Consider the following 10268-nt stretch of genomic DNA (forward strand, 5'->3'; position numbering starts at 1 on the left):
TGGCTTAAAATCTCACGATACATGGCCCCGTTCATTCTTCCCTTAACACGGATCAGTCGTCCTGTCCCCTTTGCAGAAAAACAGCCCCAAAGCATGATGTTTCCACCCCCATGCTTCACAGTAGGTATGGTGTTTTTGGGATGCAACTCAGCATTCTTCTTCCTCCAAACACGACGAGTTGAGTTTTTACCAAAAAGTTCCATTTTGGTTTCATCTGACCACATGATATTCTCCCAATCCTCTTCTGGATCATCCATATGCTCTCTGGCAAACTTCAGACGGGCCTGGACATGTACTGGCTTAAGCAGGGGGACACGCCTGGCACTGCAGGATTTGAGTCCCTCTCGGCCTGGTGTGTTACTGATGGTAGCCTTTGTTTGGTCCCAGCTCTCTGCAGGTCATTCATCAGGTCCCTCCGTGTAGTTCTGGGATTTTTGCGTGGGGCCCCAGATCGAGGGAGATTATCAATGGTCTTGTATGTCTTCCATTTTCTTACAATTGCTCCCACAGTTGATTTATTCACACCAACCTGCTTGCCTATTGTAGATTCACTCTTCCCAGCCTGGTGCAGGTCTACAATTTTCTTCCTGGTGTCCTTCGACAGCTCTTTGGTCTTGGCCATGGTTGAGTTTGGAGTCTGACAGTTTGAGGCTGTGGACAGGTGTCTTTTATACAGATAACAAGGTCAAACGGGTGCCATTAATACAGGTAACGAGTGGAGGACAGAAGAGCTTCTTAAAGAAGAAGTTACTGGTCTGTGAGAGCCAGAAATCTTGCTTGTTTGTGGGTGACCAAATACTTATTTTCCACCATAATTTACAAATAAATTCTTTAAAAATCCTACAGTGTGATTTCCTGGATTTTTTTTTTCTCATTTTGTCTCTCATAGTTGAAGTGTACCTATGATGAAAATTACAGACCTCTCTCATCTTTCTAAGTAGGAGAACTTGCACAATCAGTGGCTGACTAAATACATTTTGGCCCCACTGTAGGTATTGTGATGGCCCCTATGCAAGTGCACTCTGAAGTTCACCATGTCACACAAATGTGTTCTCTGATTTTTAATTTATATATTTATTTGGATTCACAGAAATTTGCTGAGAGTAATGTCAGTCCTGCTGATTGGCCTGAAAGCAGTATCGTCTGTATCAGAAAAACAGCTGATAAGCAATATGAAATTGTTTGAAATGCAGGTTGAATGAACAAGTTCATAAAACATGGAAACATTTGCTTGTACTGCTTTATTATTTAAATGTTTAGATTAAAGGAATGTGACATGGTATATTTTAGTACCCATGTACAAAGCTTCACATGTGGGCCACTGTGTTGTCATACAGTGGTGTTCAAAAAAATAGCAGTGATTTTAAAAAAAGTGAATAAAGCACAAAATCATTATAATAACTTTTATTTCCATAAATGCAAATGCACTGAAAATACTACACTTTCAATTCTAAATCAAAACATTAACAACATTTAGCCAGTTTGTGTTAATCCTTTACAGAAAATTAAGAAAAATGAATATTAGGCTGTTCAAAAAAATAGCAGTGCCAGTATTTTTCTTTAAAAACTAAAAAAATGTATAAACTACAAAAATGTTTGAGGTTTCATTTTACTTTAAATTACTGAACTAATATTTAGTGGCATAACAATTGTTTCCGAGATCTGTGTTGCATGGAGTCGACCAACTTCTGGCACCTCTGAACAGGTATTCCAGTCCAGGATGATTAGACGACATTCCACAGTTCTTCTGCAATTTTGGGTTTTGCCTCAAAAAACGTGTTTCAGACGTCAGCCCACCAGTTCTCTATGGGATTGAGGTCAGGGGATTGTGCTGGCCACTCTATTACCTCAATCTTGTTTGTCTGTAACCAAGATGTTTTGGATCATTGTCATGTTGAAACACCCATTTTAAGGACATTTCTTCTTCGACATAGGGCAGATTTGAACCCATTCAGGACTTGTCTTTTTCTTAACAACGGGACTTTGCAGGAGTTCTTGCTGGTAAATTGGCTTCACTTAATCATCTTCTGTACTTACTGGTAACCTCAGATGTTCCTTGATCTTTCTGGTGGTGATCATTGGCTGAGCCTTTGCCATTTTGGCTATTCTTTGATCCATTCGAACAGTAGTTCCACGCTTCCTTCTGCATCTTTCAGGTTTGGGTTGTCACTTCAAGGCATTTGAGATCATTTTAGCTGAGCAGCCTTTAATTTGCTGCACTTCTCTGTATGTTTTTTCCCTCTACAATCAACTTTTTAATCAAAGTACGCTGTTCATCAGAACAATGTCTGGAACAACCCATTTTACCCAACATGTGCAACATTTGCCACCCTCCTAAATTAAATAAGGGCCAAAATTGACACCCATTCTTCTGCAGAATGAATGACTTCACCAATTAAATTCCTCACTGCTATTATTTTGAACAACCCCCTTTCAATCAATGCTTCGATTACTCATAATGAGCAGCATGCATGTCCTAATTGTTGGGTTTGTTTTGTTTTCATTACTCTACTACACTTTCAAGTACATTTTTTGCTATGTAGAAATAGCATTTCTACTAAAAACAGTGATTTATCAGGTTAATTATGTTGGACTGCTATTTTTTTGAACACCACTGTACATTCGGCAAGAAGTGAGTGTGCAGTTCAAGATCTTTTGTGCCTATAACATTTTTATGTGTTTCTCCCCCAATTTTTCTCCCAATGTAGTCATACTCAATTACCCAATCATATTTCACCTCTACCGCTGCTGACCTTTACTCCTGACTGAGGAGGGCTGTACTTAACACACTCCCCCTCTGACACGTGCAGCAGCAAATGCAGCACTGGCACCTATAACATTAAAAAACCTTAGTAAACAAACTGATCTAAAATGGAGTTGCAGTGAAATTACAATAAACTGTAAATAAAGACTTATGTGAGGGTTACATTGCCATTTAACTGTACAACATAGTATCTTGTGGCTGCTGTGGCCATTAATAAGTAATAGTCTTATGTATCTTTGAAAGCTCTTATTCTAAGTGCATTCTTGATAAGATGCCTAATCTTGAGCCAAATCTCGAACTACCTTTTAATACAAAGTCTTTCACTATTAAAAGTTATAAATGATTTTGAACTTGAAAACCTGCCTTCTAAACAAAAGCAGCAACACAGTTAAGCCAAAGAATTAATCCATAAAGTAAATCATTTTGTGGTGTTTTAAAGAAAATAAAGATGTCACATTTTCAAGTTTTAAGTGTATTGCAAATAGATTACAGCTTTTGCATGTGCCATTTTTTTCAAAACACTGAAGCAGTGAAACAGAACATCATTAGTTTCTAGTCTCAATACTGACTGGCCATTTGGTGGAATGTGGAATGACATATTCAGTTGTTTTTTCATCATTCAGAAATACCCATACAACATCAAATCTCCCTTAAACACACAAAAACATTCATTCACACAAAAAAAACCTGTAAATGTAACCAGAGACTAAAATGTAACTAAAATGTAGCATAACTGAAATCAGCTAATAAAGTATTCTCTAAGAAAGGCTACTTTGGCTAAAGCTGACTGGTACACAGAATCACAGCATAAGCATTAGCTAGCAGAGATGCTTTCAAAAAAGCAAACCCTTTCCTAAGGGTCAAATTCTTCATTGTCCATTTTGATCAAGTCTTTCGAGTCTCTGGAGCAGTGCATTTCCAAATGCTTCTCTGTAACCAGGGCTCAGGGAGTCCAGCAGCGAATAAACAGTCTCATGGTACTGGGTGCTCAATCCTTCCTCGACCTGATCGAAGACATAGCCCACCACCTGCAAAGAGATAGAATAAGCCATTAAATCATAGTAAGCAGGCACAGTTACCCAGAGAGTCTAACATCTAAAGATATCAGTAAGATAAGGCAGTGCCAAATACAGGAGTCAGGGCTGATACACAAACTAGTGCGATTAGTAATGTTATGTTCTTTCAATACTTACTATGGGTTTGGATCAGCCCTGATTTAACATTTTGTAAATCCAACACAATTTATTTCTTTGATTGTGTCTGGAGCTGGCATACACTGATCCTCCTAAACAACTCTGGAAACACATCTTAAAGCATAACTTCCCTGTTACCCTGTATGATCAGTGTATGTACAAAATGTGCCCACTGTTGTGTGCCACTCTTACACTGAGCAAGTATGCCATTTGGAACACAACCACATATCAAAACAGGGAACGCAGCATAGGGAGCCTAAATGCCCACTTACCCTCAGCCCAGCTTCACTGAGCTCTAAACAGTATCTGTTTCCTTCTCGTGTCTCCACGTTGATAAAAGCCACATCCAGTCTGTTACTGAGAGTTTTGGACACAAACATGTCTCTCACTGCGAAATGCACATCACTGATTATAGCCTCGGCCTCCAGCCTCATGTCTTTAACACCTCCATGTTCAACACTCTGCTCTTCATAGGTGGATTTGGACACGTCCTCTGGTTGACAGTCCACTTCCATTCCCTAAAAATAACAATAAGATAATTACTGCTACAGACTGATCTAGAACATTCTTACACTGGCTGCATCTATCTCAAACCACACAATGCTCTACTAAACAGCATATAGAAAATAGAAACAGGTAGCATGGTGTTAATACTATCGTACTATACTATTCATTACACTAGTATGGACATGTTACTGCTGCGTGTTTTATAAATCACGAATAGCTACAGACTGATCTAGAACACTTACACTGGCTGCATCTCAAACCACATACTGCTCTACTAAACAGTATATAGAAATAGATACAGGCAGCATGGTGTTAAGACTATCTTCCCATACTATTTAGTACGCTAGTATGCAGAATGGACAACAGCCATAGCAGTGTAGGCTAGTTAGAGAACACAAAGTTTGTGTGATTTTGAAATTATAGACTGACACACAAAACAAAAAACATGACAAATATAAAATAAATAGTGATAATAAAAATAAAAATCATACTCGCGTAAGCAAACAAATTAATCCACATGAAACCATAGTACGCACCGTGCAACCTGCTTGCTAGCAATATTTCGCTACTACAAAGGCTGTGTCTCAAACCCTATTCCTCTTTATTGAATAGTGTGTTAAAATGAGCACATCACCAGCCGCTTCTTTTCTCTTTAACACACCTTTTAGTAACATGCGGTTTGGGACGCAGCCAAAATAATAGCGTCTTCGAACTGCTGCTAAAAGCAACACTGCCAGATAGACAACAATGCTAAAGGTAACACTATCATATATATAATAATGCAAGTATGCATTAAAACTGTAAATTATGTTTATTGTAGGTAAAAGATAACTTATGTAATTACTGTTTTAAATGAGTATACACGCCTTTTTCTTAAAAACAAAGACATTTAATTAACAACAAACCTCCTCCGGGAAAGTTCATCTGTACACTTCCGGCTCATGCCGGTGTTACGGAGAATTCAGTTCCCCCTGTTTCCCCTTTAACGCGCATGTGCAAAAATCATGACGTTTTTTTCAGTCGCTTGAATCGTTGAGCGTCGGTTTATTTGGAATATGTGTTTATAGCGGTATGTTCTTTTTAAATTTCATGTTGTATGTTAGGTAGTTTGTGATTAAATACATACTTTAAAGTGCTGAGTGAACTACTGTCAGAGGTTTTATTGCTCCACCGCAAGTCAGAGGTTTTCACACTGCTGTCTTCAGCCTTGCTGTCAAACAACTAGAATTAACGTGTCAGATTTATTTGTAAATAAATCCTAATACAGGACATGCTCTTATTCACACACTAGTTTGTTTCTTCTCGTTTTGTCACACAAGATAAAGTTTTGGTGCAGATACAAATAAACTATATGGTACAGGACAATAAGTAGTCTGTTATTATTTAAGGTTATTCATCTCAGCTGCACTACCATTTACTTTCAAGAATAGTTTCATTCATGGTGATCTCTCTTGTTCATTTAAACTTCACAAACTGCATCCATGTGATTTTAAAATTAACAAACAGTATGTAGAACAAGTTTAACCTATAGATCAGTCCATTACACTAACAACACAGGGGGGAACACATTTACCTGGAGACCTGGAAAAAATGGTTCCCCACATGTATATCACTGTGTGTGTAATTATAAAACTCTACAGTGATGCTGGTGATGTATTTAACTGTTGTCATTATGTAGAACAAGTTTAACCTATAGATCAGTCCATTACACTAACAACACAGGGGGGAACACATTTACCTGGAGACCTGGAAAAAATGGTTCCCCACATGTATATCACTGTGTGATGATTTTTTTTTTTAATTGCAAACTACAGGCACACAAACAAACAAAATATCTGTATTAGAAATTAGTGTTAAACTAAATTATGCATATATTACAATTATGCAAATATATAATAAAGAAATCCACCTCAATGCAAAGTAAAACGTAAGTACTTGAAAAATTAACATATTTATAGCTCAATACAAATATTTTTTTTTAAACTAAATAAAATAAAATCTGACGTGCAAATTTATTTGGGGATTGACTAGCATCCCATCCATAGTGCACTCCTGCCGTACGTCCAGTTTCCCCAGGAACAGTTCTGGATCCACCACGGCCATGACCAGGATAAAGCAGTTACTGAACAGATATGAATGATTAATTTACTATCTACTTTTTAAATAAACTAAAAGAGCAGCATAAAATAAAATACAGCAACAAGCAAACTTTTTAGAAATAACGTCCCAGTTAACCTTGGTCTAATCTTCAGTACATGCCGGACAATGAAGGTCTTCCTCTACTGGTGGGTTGCCAACACATGACTGGTGGTACCATCTGTCACATCCATCACAGGCAATCTCAATGATCACACAGTCCTTCAATTGATCAATAAAAAGTCACACAATAGTTTTATGGTTACATTAGACTTCTCAATTACAAGTGTAGCTATAATAGATAGATCACTTTATTAATCCCAGAGGGAAAGTCAAGGACATATATAATAGCATGGTGCAATGAAAAAGCCAATAAAATTAAGGCATTATTACTATTTCTTTGGTACCACCAGTCATGTGTTGGCAACCCACCAGTAGAGGAAGATCTTCATTGTCCGGCATGTACTGAAGATTAGACCAAGGTTAACTGGGACGTTATTTCTAAAAAGTTTGCTTGTTGCTGTATTTTATTTTATGTTGCTCTTTTAGTTTATTTAAAAAGTAGATAGTAAATTAATCATTCATATCTGTTCAGTAACTGCTTTATCCTGGTCATGGCCGTGGAGGATCCAGAACTGTTCCTGGGGAAACTGGACGTATGGCAGGAGTGCACTATGGATGTGATGCTAGTCAATCTCAGGGCACCATCCCCAAATAAATTTGCACGTCAGATTTTATTTTATTTAGTTTTTTTTTAAATATATTTATTAAGCTATAAATATGTTAGTTTTTCAAGTATTTAAGTTTTACTTTGCATTGAGGTGGATTTCTTTATTATATATTTGCATAATTGTAATATATGCATAATTTAGTTTAACACTAATTTCTAATACAGATATTTTGTTCTTAAAATGTGTGTGCCTGTAGTTTGCAATAAAAAAAAAAGAAAAGAATCATCACACAGTAATATACATGTGAGGAACCATATGGTCTCCAGGTAAATGTGTTCCCCCCTGTGTTATTAGTGTAATGGACTGGTCTATAGGTTAAACTTGTTCTACATACTGTTTGTTAATTTTTAAATCACATGGATGCAGTTTGTGAAGTTTAAATGAACAAGAGAGATCACCATGAATGAAACTATTCTTGAAAGTAAATGGTAGTGCAGCTGAGATGAATAACCTTAAATAATAACAGACTGCTTATTGTCCTGTACGATATAGTTTATTTGTATCTGCACCAAAACTTTATCTTGTGCCACAAAACGAGAAGAAACAGACTAGTGTGTGAATAAGAGCATGTCCTGTATTAGGATTTATTTACAAAAAAATCTGACACGTTAATTCTAGTTGTTTGACAGCAAGGCTGAAGACAGCAGTGTGAAAACCTCTGACTTGCGGTGGAGCAATAAAACCTCTGACAGTAGTTCACTCAGCACTTTAAAGTATGTATTTAATCACAAACTACCTAACATACAACATGAAATGTGAAAAGAACATACCGCTATAAACACATATTCCAAATAAACCGACGCTCAACGAAGCGACTGAAAAAAAGTCATGATTTTTGCACATGCGCGTTAAAGGGGAAACAGGGGGAACTGAATTCTCCGTAACACCGGCATACAAGGGTCTGTTCGTCAGCACAATCGCTGAGCACAGACACATACAGAGTGGGTAAAGCCCTTTGGTAGCAATTACAGATCATATGTGAAATGTGTGTGCGCTCCAAAAGGTTTTCTTCAAGGATGTTCTTGTATTTGACTGCATTCATCTGTCCCTCAATTCTTACCAGTCTCTATGTTCCCCATGGCACGATGCTGCCAACACCATGCTTCATTGTGGCTATGGTATTGGCTAAGTGAAAAGCAGGGTATTTTTGCCAGACATAGTGCTATATGTTTGCCCAAAAGGTTGACTTTTGGCTCATCATATGACAGAATCTTTTTTACTCATGTTGAGTCAATTACATTTAATTTAGCATACTACAACAGGTTCTTCCATTTCTGCACAGGACTTTTGGAGTTAATTAAGAATAAGTGTTGGATTATTATTATTATTTACTTTTTTTTTTAAGTCTAGGAAGGTTTATTGTTGTGCCAAGCTTCTTTGATTTCTGAGGCATGGAGGCAACTACAGTCATGGTAACACTCAAAGCCTTAGATAATGTGTTACATTCTTACCCTGATTTATGTTTTGCCACAAACTGATCACACTTTAATCTGCACAAATTCACAGACCGTTTTTTGGACTTTTTGGCATGGCAATGCAGTGTAAATTGTGGTCTCGTTTAGACCTGGGTCTTTGTCTTAATCAATCCAAATTGCAACAGGTGTATGACATATGAGTTTTAGACACATCTCAAGGATAAATAAAGCGAGCAGGATGGACCAGACCACAATTTGGAGTGCTGCAGCAAAGGTTCTGAATACTCAGAGTCAGCTTTATCGTCATTCAACCACGTACCCAGGTCTCGGTGTGTGTGTGATATGAATAAAATAGAATAGAATAAACTAAGATAAGTAATAAAAAATAGAATAAACTGAGAAACTAAAAAAAAGTACAAGTACAAAGTATTTACTAGTGATGGGCAGATGAGGCCTCATTGGGTGTATGGCACATTTCCCAAACTGTGTCGACACTGTGTTGCTGTATCACTTAATGGCGACATCTGCTGGATTTAAAAAGTCATTGCAGGCAACTTCAATAAAGACTGGAAACAAACAAGGTTCATTCATACGTTTTTATTTTACTTTATTATTTACTTAATTATTAATTAGTTACTTTATGAATACAATTTAGCGCGCTCGAAACCAAACGATACAGGAACTGTATCGGTCACGTGGTTTTCCTTAAAGTGATACGCGCACCGACACGGGGTTTCGCTTTGTTTACTCGGCGCAAGCGCCGAGGCTTCAGTGTCGTCAGACCCATCACTAGTATTTACATATGAAGTATTGCACAAGAACTGCAGCAGCTTATGTTGATTAAAGCAAAAACTAAGCAGCAACAATCACAATATGGTTAAAGTGACAGTGTGCCAGTTGTGTTCAGTATGGCAATGTGTGTTGACAAGGTGTTTAGTATATGGGGGGTAGAACAGTTCAACAGTCTGACTGCATCTGGATAGAAGCTGTTTTTCAGTCTAGATGTTTTTACCTGGATGCAGCACAGCCTCCTTCCGGAGGGAAGGGGGTGAAAAGTCCATGTGCAGGGTGGGTGTGGTCACGGAGGATGCAGGTGGCTCTTTCCCTATATCTGGATGAGTAAATGTCACTAATGGGTGGTAACTATTATGAATAAGAAATTTCAGCTTTTGATTTGGACTTAATTTGACATCATGAGTGATTAAGTGTAGAGTGATGGGTAAAAACAGCAAATACAGTATATTCATTCAAAATTAAATCCTCAACACAGTGTGCAGAAAGTGTGAATACTTTCTGAATCCATTGTATCGATGGTAACTAACCAATTTCGTATTGAATAATTATGTTAAATATCACCCTTAAATATTCATTTAGGCAGCACAGCAGGCACAGCTGGTAGAGTGGTGTTGCGCAAGATTTCCTGACAATGTTCCTGACCAGTGCTGCGCAGATTTGACAGTATCGAACACACCGCGCTTCGTCGGCCTTGTGAGCGCGTGTAGTGTTCAGCAGCAGACTGAGC

General features: G+C 37.7%; 1 protein-coding gene across 2 annotated transcripts; it reads right to left on the reverse strand.

The window, feature by feature from the left end:
• Window positions 1-3218: 3218 nt before the first annotated feature.
• On the reverse strand, window positions 3219-5480 carry gskip (gsk3b interacting protein). 2 transcript variants are annotated; one of them, XM_063007621.1, is made up of 3 exons: window positions 5370-5480; window positions 4230-4475; window positions 3219-3792 (listed from the first exon to the last, which is right to left on the reverse strand). In XM_063007621.1, the coding sequence occupies exons 2-3, from the start codon at window positions 4470-4472 to the stop codon at window positions 3634-3636; spliced, it is 402 nt and encodes a 133-aa protein (XP_062863691.1). In that variant the 5' UTR covers window positions 4473-4475; window positions 5370-5480; the 3' UTR covers window positions 3219-3633. The 2 variants fall into 2 exon arrangements, with proteins under 2 accessions (XP_062863691.1, XP_062863692.1); XM_063007622.1 differs by lacking the exon at window positions 5370-5480 and adding an exon at window positions 5001-5157.
• Between the last annotated feature and the right edge of the window lie 4788 nt (window positions 5481-10268).

This window comes from Trichomycterus rosablanca, chromosome 13, assembly GCF_030014385.1.
Source record: "Trichomycterus rosablanca isolate fTriRos1 chromosome 13, fTriRos1.hap1, whole genome shotgun sequence".
Lineage (NCBI taxonomy): Eukaryota > Metazoa > Chordata > Actinopteri > Siluriformes > Trichomycteridae > Trichomycterus > Trichomycterus rosablanca.

Coding starts and splice junctions, on each gene's coding strand:
- gskip (XM_063007621.1), bottom strand. CDS start 4,472: ATGGAAGTGGACTGTCAACCAGAGGACGTGTCCAAATCCACCTATGAA. Junction 3,793..4,229: donor TCAGTGAAGCTGGGCTGAGG/GTAAGTGGGCAT, acceptor ATCTCTTTGCAG/GTGGTGGGCTATGTCTTCGA.